Here is a 24,087-nt window from a genome sequence, read left to right as displayed (position 1 = left end):
GAAAGCAGCATCTGATCTGTCTTTCTATATCCAGAAGCATATAGTACAGTGTTGAGCAAAATCAAGACTTTTTTTTTTTTGAGATGGATTTTCACTGTGTCACCCAGGCTGGAGTGCAGTGTCATGATCTTGGCTCACTGCAACCTCTGCCTCCCAGGTTCAAGCGATTCTCCTGCTTCAGCCTCTCCAGTAGCTGGGATTACAGGTATGCAACCACCACACCCAGCTAATTTTTGTATTTTTAGTAGAGACAGGTTTATGATATGTTGGCCAGGTTGGTCTCAAACTCCTGACCTCAAGCGATCCGCCCACCTCGGCCTCCCAAAGTGCTGCGATTACAGGTGTGAGCCACCATGCCCGGCCCAGAATCAAGACTTGAATGAAAGAAAGAGTGTGATTTGTGCAGGATTTTACAGTACCACGATGGCACCACTACTCACTGTGTCATCTGTATTTTTACCTGTTTGCTGGATCTTAGGAACTTGCAAAATCATTGAAGGTTCATCTTTTTAAAAATTGCCAATCAGGCAAAGAATAGCTAGAGAATTAGGTTTTGCTCTCCTAGTCAAGAAGGGCATGGATCCTTTGCTACTTATTGATGTGTCTGTGTCTTAGTGAACCGAAGAGGCAGGTGATCTGACAGGAATGTCTTTTCAGTGTTTGACTAACTCTCTTTCTATTGTGAATATATCCAAAGTTCTTTTTGTCTTTCTAAACCCTAACCCAGATAAACGCAATGTATTTTTACACATTTTCTTTTCTTCTACGTGATTTCCTGGAAAGAATGAAAAAAACTACTAGTTATTGAGCACCTACCATGTGCTAGGCACTACGAGAGGTTCCTTTGTATGCATTAATTTATTAAATTTTCAGAGCAGCTTTGCCAGCTAGGTGATGTTGCCATACAGAAGCTCAGAGGGCTAAGTAACTTATTCATGTCATACAGCTAGTAAATGTGACTAAAAGATGATGTAATAAGCAATGCCCTGTTTTGGTCTTAGAGATATATTTAATTATCATTACTCTTGGATTTTTGTCTAGGCCCATCCCAGTAGTATAAACCCACTTTTGTCTGCATCTACTGTGGACAACAAAGACATACCTACCTCATAGCACACAGTGTGTCACCCCTTTTATAGTGTCCATCACACCCTACTTTATCTTTGTATTTGGATACCTCCCTGATTTTAAGCTCCTGCAGGTCAGAAGGTGTTTCCTTTTTCATTTTTGTAACTACTGAAATAACTACCTAGCATGTTTTGTTACATTCAGTTTTCTTAATTATAGGTCCATGAATTAAGTCAAATGTGCTTTTCATTTTACAATGGAAATCTGTATGTGTCCTGAATATGTCTGATAACCATGACACAGTGGAGTGGTTCAGGAAGAGCATTCTCAAGTGCAAGGCTCTAACTGGGATTGCAGCACTGACCACCTGCTTCCAGTACTCCAGAGAATGACACTTCTAGTCATTAGACCATAGCTTTGGAACCATTGCCTGGTTTTTTCTCTTACTCTCTCTTATTGGGTATGAAAGGATTCAGAATATGTCACCCCTCCCCCCCAGTATATCACTGTGTCATAAGGATTATTTTGAGGTAAAGGCGATTAAGGAAAAGCAGACATAGGACGAGCTCTCTGCCATCCCCCGTATGCCTGAAAGTCAAGCATAAATTCCTCTTGTGAAGGTGCCTCGCCACTCACTTTCCATACCAGCAAAGGGATAGCAACTTTATAAATGGAGAGGAGATGGCACCAAGAAAGAGTCTATACAAACAAACCTTATTAACTAGTCTTTATCTGTCATAAGTTTCCCCATATATTTGCCTTCCTACAATTTGTCACCCTAGAAGCTCAAAGTCCTTTTCCTTTGTTTTATCACTTCTGTACAGAAGTATTGTTCCTTCTTAACATGCTAATAAACCCAAGTTTTTGTTTTTCTGAGACAGGGTCTCACTTTCTCACCAAGGCTGGAGTGTAGTGGCACAATAGTGGCTCATTGCAGCCTTGGCCTTCCAGGCTCAAGTGATCCTCCCACTTCAGCCTCCTGGTTAGCTCAGACTACAGGTGTGTGCCACCATGATTAATTATTGTTGTTATTATTATTATTATTATTTGTAGAGACAAGGTTTTTGCCATGTTGCTCAGGCTGGTCTTGAACTCCTGGGCTCAAGCCATCTGCCTGCCTTGGCATCCCAAAGTCCTGGGATTATAGGTGTGAGCTACTGTGCCTGGCCTCAGCCCCAAGTACTAACCACTCCTTTGAGTTAGTCATTACTGAGTTTCTCCCATGTGTGTGCATACTACATGTGTTAATAAAGTTCTGTTTATGTTTATCTTGCTAACCTGTATTGTCTCAGACTTATTTGCAGGGCCCCAGGCAGAGAACCTAGGAGGATAGAGGGAATAAGTTTTTCTCCTCTATGGGTGATTCATCCAAAAGAAATGTAAGAAATCATGCATTATTAACTAGTTAAATCGGAAGAGTTTCTTTTCTCTTATTCCATTTTATGGACTACTTTATAACTCAGAAATGTTTTCTGTGAAGTGTTCTGTTGGGTACATGCTTATAATCCCAGCTACTCAGTAGGCTAAGGTAGGAGATCCCTTGGCCCAGGAGTTGAAGATCAGCCTGGGTAACACAGCAAGACCCCATTTCAAAAGAAGAGTGTTCTGTGATTGTTCTGTGATTTATTACTGAATCACAACAACAATAAAAAAAAGTATTTGGGATTTGGGGAGGAAGAGGAGGAAAAGCTCACTGAAATGAGTGATGCTTTTAGGGCTTCAAAAATCCCTAGAATCTCTTTTTTCATTTCACCAAGTAGTGTTCTAGAAGAATCATTTTACCTGATATTGATGAACATTCTATTCTGAAAGAATATCCTGAAAAAAGGACCAGGGCAGAAATGATGGAAATTTTGAATGCAAGGATTTTTGAGGGGAAGCATGAAGGAAGCATGAGGGATTTTTGATGGGGAAACTGAAATACATGACCACTTGTTGTAGTGCCTTGTACACAGCATTTTGTTAAACATACCTAAATGTTTTAGGTGAAACTTGGTTTGCTCATTAAGATAACACATTTTGCTGGGCACGGTGGCTCATACCTGTAATCCCAGCACTTTGGGAGGCCGAGACGGGTAGATCATGAGGTCAGGAGTTGAAGACCAGCCTGGCCAACATGGTGAAACCCCATCTCTACTCAAAATACAAAAGTTAGCCGGGCATGGTGGCACATGCTTGTAGTTCCAGCTACTCGGGGGGCTGAGGCAGGAGAATGGCTTGAACCTGGGAGGCGGAGGTTGCAATGAGCTGAGATCACACTACTGCATTCCAGCCTGGGCAACAGAGCGAGACTCTGTCTCAAAAAAAAAAAATCATATTTTAATTATTACATTTAATACATAGTATATGTGATTTTAACTTGTTTTTGTGAGCATCAGAGCCAAACCATACAGTTCCAAAATCATTTGATTAATTTTTACTTATTTTTACTGGAATCTTTTTGGGCAAGTCCTGTTTCTGGTTTATGTAAGAAAAAATGCTTCAGCTAGTACTTTTCAAGACCAAGTTAGTTGAGTGGAAACATCTTCCCTACCCTTTAAAAAGTCAACTAGAAAAAAATCCTATAACCTAAGAAGTCACTGAATTCTTCATTCACATTTAAGAGCAATTCAGGATGTTCCCTTGTTCTTAAATGTGAAATGTCTATGGCAGTGCTGTACATAGCAGTAGCACAGTCCTATCAAACAAAATTTAATGCAGAACACCAGTATATATACAAGGTAAAAATGGAGCTGAGGGGGGTGTGTGTGTGTCTAAATGTGCGTGGTCTTGGGGGTGTATGTGTGTGTGGTGTGTGGGATGTGTGTGTAGGGGGTGTGTGCAGGAGGGTGTGGGGGGTGTGATGTGTGGGGGTGTATGTGGTGGTGTGTGGGCGTGTAGTGTGGAGTGGGAGTGTGGGTGTGTGGGGTGTGTGGGGGGGTGTGTGGGGAGTGTGTGTGTGGTGTGTGTGGGGTGTGGGGATGTGTGTATGTGTGTGGGGTGTGGTGTGTGGTGTGTGGGTGTGGGTGTGGGTGTGCGTGTGTGTTTAGGGATAGGGTATGAAAGGCCCAGAACCTTTTCCTTCTTATGGCCTCCCTCTTCCAGCTGAACCTATCCTTATCCTAGGCAGTACATCAAACATTTACTCCAGAACTTTAGGACCTGAAATTTATTTGTATATACGTAATATTCTATGCTTATGATCATTTTACATTAAGATCTTTACTTTGCATAGTTTTTTGTTTTTGTTTTTAGAGATGGGGTTCCACTATGTTGCCCAGGTTAGAGTGTAGTGGCTGTTCACAGGCAGGAACGTAGCACATTAGAGCCTGGAACTCCTGAGCTCAAAGCATCCTCCCACCTCAGCCTCTGGAGTAGCTGGGAATACAGGCACACACTACTGTTCCTAGCTCTACTTTATTTAGTTTGTTAAGAAATCATTTTGGCACTTTGGGAGGCAGGCGGATCACAAGGTCAGGAGATCGAGACCATCCTGGCTAACACAGTGAAACCCCATCTCTACTAAAAATACAAAAAAAAAAAAAAATAGCTGGGTGTGGTGGCAGGTGCTTGTAGTCCCAGCTACTCGGGAGGCTGAGACAGGAGAATGATGTGAACCTGGGAGGCAGAGCTTGCAGCTGAGATGCTGCCACTGCACTACAGCCTGGGCGACAGAGCGACAATCCATTTCAAACAAAAAAAAAAGAAATCATTTTTGGAAGAGATAAAAGGCTTGACAGCAATATATAAATATTTCATTTAAAATAACTTGTTAAATAATACTTAAATGTTAAATTTCTTAAAATTCTTGTTTTTCTGAGATTTTGGAAAAACGAAACCAAATAATATATTGTTAAGGGAGGCAGAATCTCCCTTCCTATTTCTTTAAGCTCATTTTCATAATTAATCTATTTACTTAGGCCTACAGACATACATCAATAAATACGTTTCTATTTGGTTATTTGTAGATATGTAACTCTTATTTGTCAGAGTAGAAAACTAAGACTCACAAAATACATGCTCTGGCTCTCTTAGCCTTGTTTCTCTTTGTACCATGCTATAATTTGTATGGAGAAACCAGCCTGGTACTTAAGAGAGCAACTACAGAACCACAGAATCAAGATGCTGAATATGGATTAGTTAATTGTTAGGATAAAGTTAAGAGACTGTCCTTATGGTGATTTGGTCATTTTGCCTTCATTTGGCTACAACTGATTATTTATTCACAACAAGTAAACTAATATAACACATTAGCACTAAGATTGTAAAATTTTGAACTATGGATAATTTTTATATTATTACTGGGAAAGGATTAATTTGACCAGAGATTTATCAGAACAATGTTTTCAACTATTAGCTGAGTGTTTATCAAGGTCTGTGGCATACAAAAGTTATTTTTGCTTTGAGAATTTCAATTCTAATAGTTCTTTAAATGTATACTCTTAATATGTGTTAGGTTTTTATTATTTATCATATTGCTTGTTTACAAAAATCTTCCTTTTAATCATGGCCAGCCTTCCCAGAATCCTGAAATGCTTCTTGTATTTGCATTGCAAAGAGTCATTATTATTGCATAAACACTTCAACTTGAGGGTGTGTCATTTCTTGGATGCTTGGTCTTTGGCTCTTCTGTCCATACTCTATCATTTTACCCTAATACCTCTCTTCTGTAGCGGTTTCAGTCATCTAATAAGGATTGGAACATCCCACTTTAAATCCAAGTATAAGATCTATTCTCGTTGTTAGAAAGCAAGAGTGAATAAAGGTCAGCTGTTCAGATGACTGGCTGTCTGATTTTTTTCTGTGAGCATCACATGTTAGGAAAAGCTAGTTCATCTCTCTGTGGCTTAGGATTCAACAGCATAAGCTGTCAGACTAACACTGATTGAAGGTAGACTGGGAGGGGGAAGCGCATCTGTCCAATGGCTCGCCATTGGCTTCTTATTACAGCATTCTCCCCTGAGACACACTCTGCATGCTCATTCACCTACCTCCTCCTCTTCCCTCCCCTTCCTTTCCTACCCCTTCATTACTGATTCACAGCGAGAGGCAGCAGCAGCAGCAGTAGCAGCAGCAGCAGTAGCAGCAGCAGCAGCAACAACAGCGCTGCTTGTCACGAATCGAGGATTGCAATGAGCTCATCCTTTTCTCCTTGCAGCTTCACAACTGCCCTGGCTTCCTGGCTACTGCTGCTGCTGTCTTCTCACACATAGACATGCACACACACCCTTTCTCGCACACACACACACACACACACTCTCACACATTCTCACATGCTAGACCCTTCTAAGCAGCTTGTCCGTTTTTACACATGTATCTGAACTCTCCTGCATCACTCTTGGCCATTTTCTCGCATTCGATTGCTTTTGCCGTTTTTTATTTAGATCAGTACTTGATTTCATTTTCATTTTCCAGTCTACTTTGGGGTTCTCGCAGTGGATAATTTAGCCAAAATGTTTTTCTTGTGGAGACATTAGCTGACAATTCCCACCACAGACTGGCTTGTACGTCCTCCCAGGGAGACCTAAACCTGGCTCCCCTCCCACCGCAGTTCTTAATATTGTGGATAAGAGATCCATCTTTCTCATTCTGGATACCTACTTAGTGCTCATGGAAGAAGGGGTGCCCTGCCCAGCCCCAGCTGCTAAGCTCACACCTCCTGTCAAAAAGTCCCAGGACATGCACGACGAGAGGAGCAAGCTGGTGAATGAGTATGCGTGTCGAGTGCTGGAACTTCTGGGAATGGGGCATCGTCTGTTTGTGCCTCGGCTTCTGGCGGTGAGATTGTTTTTCATTGAACTTCATTTGTAGGGAATCTGCTATCCTCTGTGAAAATTCCTTGTATCTCTGAAAGAGGCTTGTTGTCTCTGGTTTTCTTCTCCTTCTCCCCATTCTGCCGAGAAGGAAATGCTGAGTGGCCACTGCTGTGCAGCTCATTTGGAGCCTGGTCCACACCACCCCTTAATTGGTTAGAGGAGATCGTGGCTCTTTTCTCAGAGCCCAGGGTCACATTAGTGGCATTATCTCTGTGGCAGCAAAAAAATGGTTTTCTGCCTGGCTAGGCTCAGCAATAAAGCAGAATACCCAAGTGCTTGATGTAGGCATTCTGTTATGTATATCTCCAAAGGGTTAAATTTTACAACAGACATAGCAACTTATCTAGACTGCGTGTGGTTTGCTTTCTAACCTCCCCATTTGATTGCCAATTTGATTGTTGTTTTGTTTTTTGATAGAGAATTTTACCACCTAAAAATACTTTGGTAGGAAATTTTAGGTTTCTCTCCTAGAATGATTGAACTGTTTATCTGTGAAACAGCTTAAAGCTGCTGGCTTCTGTGCTGTGAATCTGGGAAGTCTGACTTGCTTGTTATTTGATTTCCTGAATAAGAGAAAAATCACCCTTGCTCATTTCCTACCAAGGGTTAAAATTAAATACCCACAATCGCTGTTGCAGGCTTGAGAACTATACCTAGCAACTATTCTATAAGGTAATTGGTTTACAGTAGTCCTATACCATTATGTGGTAATGGAATAAGAATAATTTAGCCTTGTCTGTTTTATAGAATGGAGTTTAATACCATTTTAGACTATTTCCTCATTATGCTTCTCTCATATTAAAGTCTTTTCAGTACAGTATTTACATGACTGAATTTAACTCTTTTCTCTCCCATATCTCCCTTCACTATAGTTCATCTCTGTTTATACTTATCTTTACAATTACTAGTTCAGTCTTTATGTATGTATTTACATGCAAATATAATCTCTTCTGTACAATCATAACAGACATGTTAGGTAGCCATGTAAATAAGAAATTTCCCGTCCTAAGGAAAGTCTATTTGTCATTCCAAAACAAAGTTTGATGCAGTGACTAGCATACAATTATAGGGGGGTTATTTTTGAGAAATATAGTTCCTTTGTCATTTAAAGAAGAAATAAAAAGAGCTGAAGACATGTGTTTTAATGTCCAGGTGAAGTCATTATTTCCCTGAACCTCATCTTTTTCTTAAAGGAGAAAACTAAGGATTCATGATTCTATTTAGAAAGGAGTTTTGTTTTGTTTTGTTTTGTAAGTGAAATGAGAAGCATTTTATTTCAGGAGTTTTGATATTGTGAAGTGCTAAACTATATTTCAACAAATTATCTACATCTCTGAGGAATCAGGCTTGGTCTAATATATTTCTGCATCCTAAAGACCACTCAACTTTGTGACTCAAAGGCTTCCAATGGTAACTTTCCAGTAATTTGGTGCCACCTCTCTTTGGCATTTACATTTTCAGTGTTTTGAAGGAAAACATAAATTGGTAATTAAGAATATTTTGCACATTCAACTCTGCATTAGGGATGAATTTAAACTGCCTCTAGTCTGAAAAAATTAGCAATAAAATCCACAGGGAGTTGGGTTCTCAAGCTTGAGCTCTTTGGAGGTCATGTATATCTGTGTATTGCAATTGTACCAACTCTGGTTGGTTGCCAAATTAGGCATCTGAAGTAGTGCATCTCTCAGGTGGTCTTGAGACCTTACTTAGGCTCCATCAGTTAGAGCCTAAGTAATAATGCCACTTGCATTATGTGTGAAAAGCATATGCTAGGCCAGATGCAGTGGCTCAAGCCTGTATACCCAGCACTTTGGGAGGCCGAGGCGGGCAGATCACCTGAGGTCGGGAGTTTGAGACCAGCCTGACCAACATGGAGAAACCCCATCTCTACTAAAAATACAAAATTAGCCAGGCGTGGTGGCACGTGCCTGTAATCCCAGCTATTTGGGAGGCTGAGACAGGAGAATTGCTTGAATCCGGGAGGCAGAGATTGCGGTGAGCTGAGATCGCGCCATTGCACTCCAGCCTGGGCAATAAGAGCTAAACTCCATCTCAAAAAGAAAAAGAAAAGCATACGCTGATTTATCTTGGGGGCCACTTGAAAATCTCTGGCTTTGTTTTACACAGTTGCACTTGAAAAATTATTGGTAATACAAGGGTACTCTACATTTTGGGAAATTACAAGTTCTTTAATTAGCAATATGGCTGTGAGTTGGGCTCTGCTATTCAGTAAGTTACTGCTCAGAGTTTAGCATGTGTACCAGGGGGAAATTGTTCAGCCTTGTGTTATTGAACTGGCTAATGATGTGGGATCAATGGCTAATCTGCACAGGACACTCCTAAGAGGAATCCTGCCACATGCAGTATTGCAATCTTTTCATTTCTAGTCAAGAGGAAGTACTAAAGTGTAAAACATCTCTTTACCTTTTTAGTCATGTTTCAAACATGAATGCTTGTGGGTTAAGCACATACAAGTACTTTATTTTACTTTTAAGATCCCATTTTTTTTTTTCATCATAAAACCAGTCATTTAAAAAAAAATCAAATAAATGAAGATTTACCAAGACAGTGTTGTGGATTTGGTCTCTGAGCCTTATTACTTATTGTTCCCTGATTCACAGAGGGATCATCAAACTACTAGAACTCTAGGTTTCTTTAACCTTCAGTTGGAAGGAGGTTACTGATATAATAGAGGATGCACATTTGGAATTTTTGCTTGTTACCCTTCAAAGGTACACCCAGTTAAGGACAATTTTCCTTTAATAAATCAGGTACAAGCATGTCATTTTAGATATTACCACAAGGCCTAAATTCTATGTGTACATTCACCAAACATGTTTTTCTTTTGTGAAATTAAAATACTGAAACAGGAGATGCAAACATCCTAGACATCAGCTAACTGGTATTTCCCTTTTCTAAAGCCTGTGCTTTCAAATGATTCTCAGACCTCCAGAAATTTTTAGCTGAATAAAAATTCTGTTAGATACCATAACTAAAGGAAAAAGAAGCCATTTAGGATAAAAATAGTGAAGATAAGAAAGAGAATCACATTTAGATTTTTTTTTTCAAATAGTCCCCTAAAAGAATCAAACCTAGAATCTGCTGCTTATTAGAGGCCCTTAAAGAAATATTTATTCGAGAATAGTGAGAAGTTTGGAATAGAAGCATCTGGAGCTAATACTCAAACAGTGGAAATATTTCCACCCACCCTACCTCTTTCAAAAAAAAATTAGGCCAAGCGCAGTGGCTCACGCCTGTAATCCCAGCACGTTGGGAGGCTGAGGCAGGCGGATCACCTGAGGTCAGGAGTTCAAGACCAGCCTGGCCCACATGGCGAAATCCCATCTCTCCTAAAAATACAAAAATTAGTCAGGTGTGGGGGTGGGCGCCTGTAATCCCAGCTACTCTGGGAGGCTGAGGCAGGAGAATCACTTGAACCCAGAAGGTGGGATGCACCATTGCACTCCAGCCTAGGTGACAGAATGAGATTCCGTCTAAAAAAAAAAAAAATTCACCTTAAAATATGATACTCTTGCACTGAATTTTTCAGTGGGAAAAACACATTGAAAATGGTATCAGCGGTGGCATGTGGCCAGAGTCTATACTCTGTAAGTGTGTGATATTTGGAGAAGGAGGAGAAACTTTGACTTTGCTTGTATTCAAAATCTCCCCTTTTACCTGTGGATTTTTTTTTTTTTTTTTTTTTTTTTTTTTTTTTTTTTTTGAGATAGGGTCTCAGTCACCCAGGCTGGAGTGCAGTGGTGTGATTTTGGCTCACTGCAACCTCCGCCTCCCAGGCTCAGGCAATCCTCCCACCTCATCCTCCTGAGCAGCTGGGACTACAGGCGCCCACCACCATGCCTGGCTTATTTTTGTATTTTTTGTAGAGCTGAGGTTTCATCTCATCTCTACAAAACTGGAAAGGCTGTTCTTCATCTGGGAAATTCTTGCCAACGCTGGTCTAAAACTCCTGAGCTGAAGCGATCTCTCCAGCTTGGCCTTCCAAAGTGTTGGGATTACAGGTGTGAGCCACCGTGCCCGGCCTCCCTCGGGATTTTTAATTTTTGCTACTATATGCCATAAGAAGTTATCAGATCATTTTATGTTAAAATTAATGTTAGCTGGAGTTTGAATACAGCTACTCATTTTCCAGTGAATCGAAGGAGGGTTGATTATACATACACAAATGATCTAGCTGTCCCTTTTCGTAGCCATTTTAAGGTTTCATTTTGGTCAAATTACTTATGCTGATAAATTGCATCCTAATCTTGCTTGTTTTTAACATTGTAGACTTTCTTAAACATTAAGTTTAAGGAAGGATGAAAGAGCAGAGGAGAATATGTCTTCCCTTTTTACCTCTGTTGTTAACAGCTGCAAGGACTGCTCTTTAAAGAGAGGTTACAACTTATAACAGAAGTTAAAAACCCAAATGCAGAAGTTGCCATGTATACTTCTGATACCCCCCCAAAAAATCTAAAAATCAATTTTTATATGAAAATAAGTCCTAAATATGCTCCATAATTTCCATTGTATACATCTTGACTTTTGAATATTGGATATGCTTGAAGTGGAGCCTTAATAAATTCATGGAACAAATTTATGTCGATATCTATTATGTGTCAGGCAATTTGCTTAATTCATATCACTGGGGTAAGTGCAAAGGATACTTACATTAACATTCTACTTACCTTTCCCTCTGGATATTTCTTCCTACCTACTTGAAAGGGAAAAGAAGTAGGACTTGTTTAAATGACTTTACTTTTATCTTTTTATATAGTTCTATGCAAATGAAGAAAGAAGTAATGTCACCTTTGAAATGTAATTGGTAAACATGGTTCATATTATTTAAAAGGATTTGTCAGAAAGCTCAGGGAGCAAAAGATGGTTGTGTAGTAGAGCCACTAATTTCAAAAAGTTATCCTTTATTAGTTCTTATTTTATTTTACTTTTGGAGACAAAATCTCGTTCTGTTGCCCAGGCTGGAGTGCAGTGGCATGATCTCGGTTCACTGCAACCTCCATCTCCTGGGTTCATGCAATTCTCCTGCCTCAGCCTCCCAAGTAGCTGAGACTACAGGCGCGTGCCACCACACCCAGCTAATTTTTGTATTTTTAGTAGAGATGGGGTTTTGCCATGTTGGTTAGGCTGGTTTCGAACACCTGACCTCAAGTGATTCACTCTCCTCGGCTTCCCAAAGTGCTGGGATTACAGGTGTAAGCCACTGTGCCCGGCCTATTAGTTCTTATTTAAAAGCTGGTAGAGTTATTTTCTTTATTTTCCAAGGGAAGGAAACATGCCTCTGCTTATTGAAATTGTCTAAATCTTATTCGTATTATCTTCTGGCTAACATTACTTAACTAATGTTGGGAAAGGAGTTGCATTTTCATTATTTTACTCTTCCCTCGCCATTGTTCTGAAAGCAATATAGAAAAGCTCTAACAATTTCCCAGTTGAGGAACAGCCTTTCCAGTTTAAATCAGTTTTTCTAGCCTGAAGGGATTTTGTACAATGAGCACAGATGTATAATTGTAAACCAGAAGCCAGCACAACCTATTTTGGGTACTTGGTTTGGTTTTTGAAGTGTTAGTCTGCCTTTTAGGGGTACATTTTTAAAGCATAGATCTTATGATCGCAAGATCATTCGTTAAGCCTCTTCATTGTCAGGGTAAGGGTTTAGTATTCATAGAATTATAAACTCAATTATGAGCACTAATTATCTGCAGAGCCAGCTCATTAATAATTAGTATGTGTGCAGGCATGGTAGCTCACTCCTGTAATCTTAGCTACTAGGAAGACTGAGGCAGGAGAATGGCTTGAGGCCAGGAGTTAAAAAACCAATCTGGGCAACATAGCAAGACCCCATCTGTAAAAGAAACAAACAAAAAAACAAATTTGCCTGGTGTGGTGGTGCATGCCTGTAGTCCAAGCTACTAGGAAGGCTGAGACAGGAGGATTGCTTAAGCCCAGGAGTTTGAGGCTCTAGTGAGCTATGATTGTGCTACCGCACTTCAGACTGGATGACAGAGCAAGACCCTGCCTCTAAAAAAGTAACAACAATAATAACAATAATTAGTGCTAGGATGGTGAGATAGTAGCACTAGGATGGTGAGAACTGGTTCTGGAGCCCTGGTTGACGCCATGTTTTATTTTCATAAACAGCACTACTACTTGTATTTTAGACTAATTACATTACATTAATGCTTGACATTCATAAAGCTTATTTATTTATTTATTTTGAGACAAGGTCTCACTCTGTCACCTAGGCTGGAGTGCAGTGGTGCAATATCAGCTCACTGAAGCCTCCATGTCCCAGGTTCAAGCAATTCTCCTGCCTCAGCCTCCAGAATATCTGGGATTACAGGCGTGTGCCACTACACCCGGCTAATTTTTGTATTTTTAGTAGATACAGGGTTTCACCATGTTGACCAGGCTGGTCTCGAACTCCTGACCTCAAAGTGATCCGCCCACCTTGGCCTCCCAAAATGCTGGGATTACAGGTGTAAGCCACCATGCCTGGCCTGTAAAGCATATATATTTAACAAAATAATATGTATAGGATGATTCAAATTTTGTTAAATATGTGTAAGATATGTATGTAATGATGGGGGAAAGGACTATAAATCATGTAATAAAATATTAATTATGTTTATCTCTGTAGTCAGACCTTATATTAGGCTTTTAAAAATTTTTTTATTTTGGGCCGTGAATATGTAATCAAGAAAAAGTTTATGACCCCACCATGTAGACAATACACATACATATGTACGAATTATGATTGAAAAAGTATTCTTTAAAAAAAAAAAGCCAAACAACTTTTGATAAATTCTTAGTGAAACATCCAAATCTTTGCAGAACAAGAAAATATCCAATCTTTGCCGAGCAAGAAGTGTCTATCCCTTGATTGTAGAGGGAAAAACCTCGTAGATACAGTTGTCAGCAAATGAAGAGTTATCTCTGTAAGCTTATAATCTGCTTATGGCATTACAAAGGCATTTGAGGTAGTACTTAGTGATTATGGAAGTCTCTCGGAGATAGAAAATTGGAGGAAAAAACCCATCAGAATCAAAGTAGGACTAACTACAGGTTGTCTTCTAGAATACTGGCAGCAAGGTTTTTGTTTTATGTGTTTTTTTCTTACTGGCATTTTTGTTTTCGTTCACAATGAAATTAGCTGTATTGCAGCCCATAAGAAAAATATAAGTTCTTCCAACTTAAACTGCCCACTTTATGGAATTAAAAATATCAGTGAGGCCAGGCACAGTGGTTCACATCTGTAATCCCAACATTTGGGAGGCCTGGGTGGGAGGACTGCTTAAGGCCAGGAGTTTGAGACCAGCCTGTGCAACATAGCAAGACCCCCATCTCTACCAAAAACAAAACAAAACAAAACAACAACAACAACAAATTCTTTTTTTTTTTTTTTTTGAGATGGAGTCTTACTGTATTGCCCAGGCTGGAGTGCAGTGCAGTGGCGCGATCTCGGCCCACTGCAAGCTCCGCCTCCTGGGTTCATGCCATTCTCCTGCCTCAGCCTCCCCAGTAGCTGGGACTACAGGCACCCATCACCATGCCCGGCTAAAATTTTTTTTGTATTTTTAGTAGAGATGGGGTTTCACCGTGTTAGCCAGGATGGTCTCAATCTCCTGATCTCGTGATCTGCCCGTCTCAGCCTCCCAAAGTACTGGGATTACAGGCATGAGCCACCGTGCCCAGCCAAAAAATAATTCTTAAAACGTAGCTGGCATGGTGGCACACGCATGTAGTCCTGGCTACTCGGGAGCCTAAGGTGGGAAGGTTTCTTGAGCCCAGGAGTTCGAGGCTGCAGTGAGCTATGATTGCATCATCGTACTCCAGCCTGGGCAACAAATTGAGGCCCTGTCTCAAAAAACAAAAAACAAACAAAAAATTCAGTGAGAACAAGGTACTGCTTTTAGCCACTAAGATATCTATTTTTGAGCATATTTGAGCAACACAGATGCTATCACCCCTTATATTTCTTTTGGAGTTCAAAAAATGCACTCTTATACCTTAAATTATTTCATTCTCAAGTACTTGTTTTTTTGGTGTGTGTGTGTGTTGGTTTTTCTTTTCTTTTTTTTTTTTTTGTGACAGAGTTTCACTCTTGTTGCCCAGGGTGGAGTGCAATGGTGCAGTCTCGGCTCTCTGCAACCTCCACCTCCTGGGTTCAAGCGATTCTCCTGCCTCAGCCTCCCAAGTAGCTGGGATTACAGGCATGCGCCACCACGCCTGGCTAATTTTTTTTATATTTTTAGTAGAGATAGAGTTTCACCGTGTTGGTCAGGCTGGTCTCGAACCCCTGACCTCAAGTGATCCACCCGCCTCGGCCTCCCAAAGTGCTGGGAATACAGGCATGAGCCACCAAGCACGGCCTCATTCTCAAATACTTGTGATTAAAGATATTCCCATTTTTTAAATGGGAAAACTTACATAGCACTACAAGTTTGCCAGAGTTGAAGTTAAAATGAATTTATTACATCCTTTGCAACCCTGAGTACCTTTAATGTGTTAAGTACTCCAGAGGCTGAGGTTAGCAAATTGAATAAGATGCAGTTTTCACACCTTTGTATACTTGAGCCTCCCTGCCCCATGGTTGCCAGATCTCCTCTCTTCTTGAGCTTAACTGAGCTGGGCAATCCATGTGATTTGCAGCAATATCAACACCAACAATGTCTAGGAAGGGACAACCACAGGGAACTCTGGCTTCTCGTATCCAGAGACTTAACCTGAATTAGGCTTCAGCCCCACCCTGGTGGGAACCCCATTGCTGTACCCTCCCTGAGGCTATTAGCCTCTCCTAAGCAGTATCTCTGCCTACATGGCCATCCCTGCTTGACTAGAGGTCCGGTGTGTGAGAATGTAGGATTCCTCATTCTTGATACCAATCTATCTGCTTTTGTATGTGCTAAAAGGCTGGATTTGAAATTAGGCCTTGGCAATATTAGAAAATTAGGTAACTATGCTACTGTCTGCAGAGAAGAGATCGCTCATCACCATTTTGGGGCATCTGTTTCCAGGTAGCTAGAGGTTAATTGCATTGAAAATAGAAGAGGTGCCTTCAGAGGACTTTCGGTAGTGAGGAAAGGGTTAATCCTGTTTCTCCACAAACCCTGGAAGCAGTTTGTCTGGAATTGTCCAAACCACTACCAGACAGCTAATCATCAGAACTGGTATTACATGTGAAAAAGGAAGTCTAGGGATGTGTGGTACATCTGGTAGAATTGGTAGCTGGATGCTTTCCCCCATAATTCAGCAGTTGATATTTTAGTTAGAGAGGCTCTCTCTCAGACTGAAGTTGTTTCCAGTAACTGCCTTTTCCAGCTAAGTTAAGGTGAGTTGAGAGCATGCTAAGCATTCTCCACCACTTGTTGCTATTGCATCTGTATATTTATGAGGAAAGAGAAATCTGAGATGTACTGGAGTTTTTTGTTTTTTCATTACCACTGTTAGCCTAGCTCCATTTTTTGATTACTAATTTGTGGACCTTTGTGAAACTGCCTGGTATGAATATGTTCTTTTCTTTCACATTTCTGTTTAAAGGGCAGGGGAAAAGGGAAGCAAACTGTAGCAAAAGAGAGATGAAAGTAGATTTCATTCATTTATTCTGTTAGAAATTTATTTGAGTGCCTCCTATATTCTGGGCATTGTTCTTGTTGCTGTGGATATAGCAGTGTGAAAGACAGACAAAGAGGGGAAGAAGGGGAACAGATATAAAACTGGAAAGTGAATTGGTGGGGAATGGGCTAGGAGGAAGAATTTAAGCGCTCAGAGAAGGTCTCACTCAGATCTTATATCGAGCTAAAATCTAGATTACAAGATGTTGCTAGGATTGGACTACATGTCTTGCTAGTCATGATAATGACTTGGACAAGGGTGGTGATGACGAAAACTGAGACCCTGTTACAAGCAGGAATTTCTCTGGCTTCCTGCCTACTTTTTCAGTGCAGTCTTTAATCAGCTTTATATTTTAATTTAAATAAAGTAATATTTTGACACAGCATATAGTTATGTGATTTCTGGGTGCTTTTTTAATTGTTGAAGTTTTTGACTATTAAGTACTGACTGTAAAACATCTAATTTGTTTTTGGCTTCTGTGTACTCATCTTCCTAAATCTATAATATGTATCACAGTGTTTGCCAAAGTTGTTTATAGCTGTTTATTAAAATATTTATTGTCTTTCTTATTATAAAAGCATTATACAGAAAGTATAACAAAATGTAATGAAAAAAATAACCTTCAGGTTACAGTGACCCATGCCTGTAATCCCAGCACTTTGGGAGGCTGAGGTGGGAAGATACCCTGAGCCCAGGAGTTATCAGCTTGGGCAACAGAGTGAGACTCCCATCTCTATTTAAAAAAAAAAAAATTATAAGTAGCTGGGTGTGGTGGTGTGTGCCTGTAGTTCCATCTACTCAGGAGGCTGAGGCGGGAGGATCACTTGAGCCTGGGAGGTTGAGGTTGCAGGGAGCCATGATTGCACTATGCACTCCCACCTGGGCAACAGGTGACCCTGTCTCAAAAAAAGTAAAAATAAGTGGTAACCCATGATTCCACTATACAGATAAACATTTTGTTTTCTTTTTAGTCTTTTTTCTGTGCACAGATATATTTATTTCCAAATGGTTTTTTATTTTTTGAAGAAGTAAATTTGGTAAACAGTTTTCAGAAGAGATCAGTAGTTAGGTGGTTTGTTTCATTTACTTTTTCATAGCATTCTTCAAGGTATGGGATCAATTTCCTGTTCTTTTCACTTGAACTGCTGCTGTCATTAGTTGAAAAGCCATCTTCCCATTAGGTGTTTATTGTGTAACTGATGTATTTTGGTTGCATTTTCTATGTCTTCAGCCAGCTTTTTAATAATATCCTTAAAATGTTCATTGAGCTGAAGTCACAGATTAGTCCTAGAGTCCAGTTTCTTTTCCTTTTTTAGCCTTATTCTTTTCTCAGAGCTATAACTTGGTAAGCTTTACCAGGAACCATCATTCTAATTTTCAGGTAATATGAATTCAGTATGTTAGTTTGTTCATTAACTCTTAGATTGCTTCTGTGATTTACGGTGATTTATTTCAGCTTATAGTAACATCATCTAAATATTGAAATGTTGGAAATATCTTCTTAAAATGTTTGGAACTAACTTAGATCTTAGCTATAAAAGTATATTCAAGAAAATATAAATTCTTTTTGAAATATATTTGTCCTCAAAGCAGGCTGAAATGTAATGACGATTCTTGATGATTATTTTGCAGACCTCAAAGGAAGACCTTCTGCAGGCTGATTTTGAAGGTGCTTTAAAGTTCTTTAGAGTTCAGCTTCCAAAGAGATACAGGGCAGAGGAAAATGCAAGAAGACTGATGGAGCAGGCTTGCAATATTAAAGTAAGAACATGAGTTTTTATATAATAAAGGTAAAATATGAGTGCAGAATAATATGACAAATTATGTAAAATTTTTTTTATATGTTGCAAGGTTTGATTATGTTTAAGATTAGATTGTGTATGAACTGATTTCTCCCAGATGTGTTTGTCAGGCTAATGTGTGTATAGTAGCTGTACCTTCTAGTAGGACTTAAAGTTGGCAGGCTCAGATTATAACAATAGGAAGATAAACATTTATCTCATAGGTGGGGCTCTAGAGTGGGCTGCTGTGATAGTGGTTTCCATGGAAGCAGACTTAGTATTTAGCTTTTGCCATCTGTTTTAAGATTATTTAGGACAAAGCAAGAAAAGCTTGCTTAGGCAATGCTTTCATTTCTTTAAGTGACTTGGAAAGTTTGAGTCTTGATCTGCCCATTCCCATCCCACACCTGCCAAATATCTGTGGATACATTGGTCCATGTCACATGTCTGATAAAGCTAAACACATTTTATAAATCAATTTGAAATTGAAAACTCTTTCCAGAAAGTTGTAGTATTAAGGTGAGAGAGCACTCTTAAAATATTTGGAACCAATTTACTGATGTTAATTCTTATACCTCTACAATATACCAGGGTATCTTTTTACCTAACCATAACATAAATATAAATTGTTTTCCTAAACAAACAGAGATCCTGGTCTTAGGGACTTTACATTCTTGCAGAAGGAAACAGACAATAAGCAACATAATAAATATATTATTTATTTAACATGTTAGAAAGTGATAAATAGCTGTGAAAAAAAAGAGAGTAGGGGAAGATAAAGGGAGATTGGATTGGTGGGGGAGCAAAGGTTATGATTGTTATTAGATAGTCAATGTGGACCTCACTGAGTCAACAAAGGAGATGAGAGATTAGTCATGGAGATGTCCTGGGGAAAAGCTTTCTAGGCAGAGTCAATAGCCAGTTCAAAGGTCCAGAGACTGCCTCATGCCCGGGTGGGCTTGAGAAACAGGAAGGCTAGTGCAGCTGGAGTGAAGTGAATTAAATGGGAGTAGTAAGAATGCTCACAAAGAGCCAGAAAATGTAGGCCATTGTAAGCATTTAGGCTTTACTTTGAGTGAAGCAGGGAGCTCTTGCAGGGTTTTTAGTGGAGCAATGATATGATCTGTCTGAGGTTTTTAAAGGATCACAATGGCTATTTTGTTAAAAACAACCATAGGAAGGTAAGAGAAGTAGGGACATCAGACAGGAGATTTTGGAGTAATCCTCTTGAGAGATGATGATAGACTGAAGCAGGGTGTTAACAGTGGAGATAGAGATGGAGTGGAGATGGAGATGGTTGGAACCTGAGTATTTTTGAAAGAGAACCAATAAGATTTCCTGATATATTAAATGTGAGTGTGAGAAGAAAAGAAGAGTTAAAATGATTGCACTGATTTTGAACTACGCAACTAGGAGATAAGAGTCACCATCAACTTATTAAGCATATTACTTAAAAGGTACTTTGACACAGACTTCTTTTAGGCACCAGAGCCACTGTAACATTTTTTGGTATAACACAATCATTTTAAATTTAAATCAAATTATAAATGTTAAAAAGTACAGTTCAACACTGAAAGTAAGTAACTGGGCAGAAAAAAATTATTTTGTCTTTCAAGTGAGCTTTGTGTTCAAAGAGATCATTTTCCAAAGCTATCATAAGAAAGATGGATTTCTGAAGTTTTCATTCTGAAATGCAAACTCTTTAAAGCCTTCACGACTGATTGTTTTATTTGGCCAAAGTGTAAGCCACATTTATTTGTAACTTTGAAAGTATATTCTAGTGGGCATGATGCCTTTGACTGAATTTTGTGGGTGGTGAGTTTGAAAGGTAGGCTTCAGCCAACTGATTGTTTCGGAGATGCCAGAGAGAAGTATTGTAAATTGGGTCAATGCTGTAGGCATCCTTTAAAATAAAATATTTATTTCTAAGAATAAAAGAGTAGAGAAATAAGAGATACAGGTAAGGTGAAAAGTTAAAGGTTTTCAAGGGAAATCTCAGAAGATTGCCAAGTCACTGAGGACAAAAGAAACCCAGGAAAACAATTGAAAAACATGAAATGTATAGGGAAAAATTTTTTCTCCAATATAATTTATGAAGTTCTTGGAGGTGGCTAGTTATTATCAGTCCAGAAACATGGGATCTGAGAGATGGAGAAGTGTAAAATGTTAGAAAACAAGTTCAAAATATAATCCAAATGGACTGCTCCTGGAAGGGAAGTGCTGGGTACAACCAGAATAAATTTTTTGGACATGAATAGGTAAATATGAATATTTTTAAAGCTTTTAATAAGGTTTCAATAATTTAAAATTTTTAATAATTTAATAATTTGTAAAGTTTTAATAGTTTTTTATGGGGTTTTCTTTGCATTATCTAAGGAGAATGCCTTTTTCTTGGATATTTAAGACGGTATCCACAGGACACCATTTCATTTATAATATATAATTGTAGAGTGAATGATTGTGAGGCAGATGTGAGGTGAAACTGAAAGAAGGAAGACATAAGTCGTCCAGTATTGGGCTGGGATTGTGCTGGGACTAGAATGTAGGTCTCCAATCCAAAGGTCTAAAATTGTTTTTAAACCAAGACCTATATTTTGGTTGCTTTTATGTCAAGACCATGACTATATGTACGTACTTATATACACATAACTGAAGAGATACTTACCCTTACACTGAGGCACTCTGGTGTTTTTTGTTCTATTGTATTGTATTTCCTTTTTTTTTTTTGAAATGGAGTCTCATTCTGTTGCCCAGGCTGGAGTGCAGTGGCACAATCTCTGCTCACTGCAACCTCCCAGGTTCAAGCAATTCTCCTGCCTCAGCCTCCTGAGTAGCTGGGACTACAGTCATGTGCCACCACGCCTGGCTATTTTTGTATTTTTAGTAGAGACAGGGTTTCACCATGTTGGCCAGGCTGGTCTCGAACTCCTGACCCCAAGTAATCCGTCCACCTCAGCTTCCCAAAGTGCTGGGATTACAGGTGTGAGCCACCATTGCCCAACCTATTGTATTGTATTGTATTCTATTTTAAACTTCTCCCCGGATCCCAAGAAAATCCCCAAACCAAAAGGCTGACCACAACCCACTAAATCGATTTTACAATAGCTTGTAGTTTTGAAAAAACACTAAGACCTATCCCACTGTTCCTACCACCTCCCCGTTCCCCACTCTGATCTGCCACAACCCATGAGAGGCTGTAGATGACGAGGTGTTACAATGAATAATGGAAGTGCATGTGTAGGTAAGGATGTGAGTCATCATGCCATCATTACAGCAGCTTGTGCTGGCAGTTGGAAATTTTAGGAGATGATGGACTTATAGACTGAGACTTATGTGTTAGACAAAGCATTCATGGACAAAGGTGACTGCAGGCGTGGAATAGGCAAGAAAGTTTAACTCCTTATCCATAGCCTGTTTAAGATTAAAGATAGAATTTCTGCCAAAAGTAATCAAGTTTTAAAAATTTTTAAATTATTTTCAAAGTTGGTGTTGTATATAGTTGTGTCTTTTTTGAATGGACATGTTCCCATTTAATTACCCCCCAAAATAATCACTTTCCTTTAATTTCAAGGAACTGTAACCAGTGATTTCAGTGAAACTGAAACTGGCTTTAAAATAGATGCAGCAGTTGCAAGCAAAAAATAACTTGTTAGCTCTGTATGTGGTTTATTTCTGTGAGTGTACCAATAAGATTTGTTAATAAAGCACATTAGATTGGATAAATAATTTTATTTTTCCAAAACTTGTATGACATTAAATATCAGGAACATTTTCAATAGCTTCTAAACTGGTAATTTAACTAATGTGACTCCAAGTTATTCTAAAACCCTTCTGTTCCTATGGTTTCAACTAGGCCAAAATCAGAAAACATATTGACCCATCAGGCTTTACTTTGAACAGTCATTTGGTTACTTTTAATGTTGAAATCAAGACCTAAATAAAAGATGTTTAAAGTGCCTAATATGAATATCCTGTATTTTCCCAGGGAGTCAGTTTTTATTAAATATCATACTTTGATTTTTGCCTTATAGTTAAAAATGCTGCCATTGCAGAGCTTCTTAAACTTGGATTTTGGTTTCAGAGACTCTGAATTACCAGAAATTTGAATTTCTTTGTATGAACATATGAGCATTTTGTTTTTCTTAGTAACATAATACATAGCTTTTTTTTTTTTTTTGAGATAGGGTTTTGCTCTTGTTGCCCAGGCTGGAGTGCAATGGTGCCATCTCAGCTCACTGCAACCTCCGCCTCCCGGGTTCAAGCAATTCTCCTGCTTCAGCCTCCCGAGTAGCTGGGATTATAGGCATGCACCATCACGCCCGGATAATGTTGTATTTTTAGTAGAGATGGGGTTTCTCCATCAGGCTAGTCTCATACTCCCAACCTCAGGTTATCCACCCCACTTGGCCGCCCAAAGTGTTAGGATTACAGGCGTGAGCCACCACACCAGGCCTCATAATATATAGCTTTATTAAGTGCATATACATATAATCTTTATAATTCTTGATCTGATTACCTGTTTTTCTACATATTTTTATTCAATACCATTTATATTGTATCAGGTTGAATTGATGAAATTACCATTCCCGTTGGTCAGAAACTGTCAGGTATTTGATTGGTTGTTTATGATTCAGTATTTTATGCCTCCTTACAGCTCAAATAGGTGCATATGTAGCTTAGCTCTATGGCCATGTAAACTTTTCCTGAGAAGTATTCTCCAAAGGCTAAGAAACAAGTCTTTTTTTTTTTTTTTGAGATGGAGTCTTGCTCTGTCACCAGGCTGAAATGCAATGGCGCGATCTCTGCTTCCTGCAACCTTCGCCTCCCTGGTTCAAGCGGTTCCCCTGCCCAGCCTTCCGAGTAGCTGGGACTACAGGCGCGCGCCACCATGCCTGGCTAATTTTTTGTGTTTTAGTAGAGACAGGGTTTCACCATGTTGGCCAGGATAGTCTCGATCTCCTGATCTCATGATCCACCCACCTTGGCTTCCCAAAGTACTGGGATTACAGGCGTGAGCCACTGCACTCGGTCAGTCCTTTTTTTTTGTTTTGTTTTGTTTTCAAGTTGATTTTTATTTGGAATAATGTTCCAAGTACCATATTTACGATGGACTTCAGTAGTAGCAAAGTTCATAAGCACAATCATCCAAAATTTTCTGTTGGTAGAGCTTTATAATAGAGCTTTTTAAAATATGTTAGCTTATTTCACTTGTATTTCATTAGTAAAATAATTTGAGCAAAATTAAAAGGCAAAATCTGACATTAACCTAAAGGAAGAAAATTAGGAAAGAAAAGTTATTTATTGAGTGCCTGTTGTGTCCCAGGAACTATGCCAAGAGGACTTTTCAGAGGAAGTAAGAGTTAAAATGAAATCTGAAAGATTATTAGGAGTTAAGGGGTGTATCAAGGCAGGGAAAAGGATGTTTCATGCAGAGAATATGCAGAAGCCCATAGGTAAAAAAAATATGGAGTTGCCCAAGACCTGAATGTAGGTCATGACTGGAGAGTAGGTTGCAAGGAGGGAGAGGCAGTTAGGGGAGTAGATAGAGAAAAGACTAGAGAGGTAAGCAGGAGCCAGCCAGCTTGTGCAGAGCCTTGTAAACCATGGTAAGCAATTTGGATTTTATCCTGAGGGGAGTGATAAGCACTGAAGGATTTAAAATAGGAGACATAAATTATCAGGTTATTGTTAGGAAGGTCATTCTGGTTGCTGTGTGGGAATGGATTGAAAGGGTTAAGATTCGGTATTGGTGGCAGACCATTTCAGGATCTGTTGCAGTCATCTAGGTGAGAAGAGACCAGAGTTTTTGT

General features: G+C 39.4%; 1 protein-coding gene across 13 annotated transcripts in view; it reads left to right on the top strand.

The window, feature by feature from the left end:
* RABGAP1L (RAB GTPase activating protein 1 like) overlaps nucleotides 1-24,087 on the top strand; it is an 815,258-nt gene that overhangs the window by 621,016 nt on the left and 170,155 nt on the right. For 10 of the 13 annotated variants that reach the window (XM_031012360.3, XM_055366257.2, XM_055366261.2 and 7 more), the window contains one exon: nucleotides 18,129-18,257. In XM_031012360.3, coding sequence (XP_030868220.3) covers nucleotides 18,129-18,257 — 129 coding nt within the window. Of the gene's footprint in view, nucleotides 1-5,987; nucleotides 6,826-18,128; nucleotides 18,258-24,087 lie in introns of those variants that run through there. The other 3 variants (XM_031012367.3, XM_055366316.2, XM_063710720.1) reach the window with 3 other exon arrangements.

This window comes from Gorilla gorilla, chromosome 1, assembly GCF_029281585.2.
Source record: "Gorilla gorilla gorilla isolate KB3781 chromosome 1, NHGRI_mGorGor1-v2.1_pri, whole genome shotgun sequence".
Taxonomy (NCBI): Eukaryota; Metazoa; Chordata; class Mammalia; order Primates; family Hominidae; genus Gorilla; species Gorilla gorilla.
This window is presented reverse-complemented; position numbering and strand designations above follow the sequence as displayed.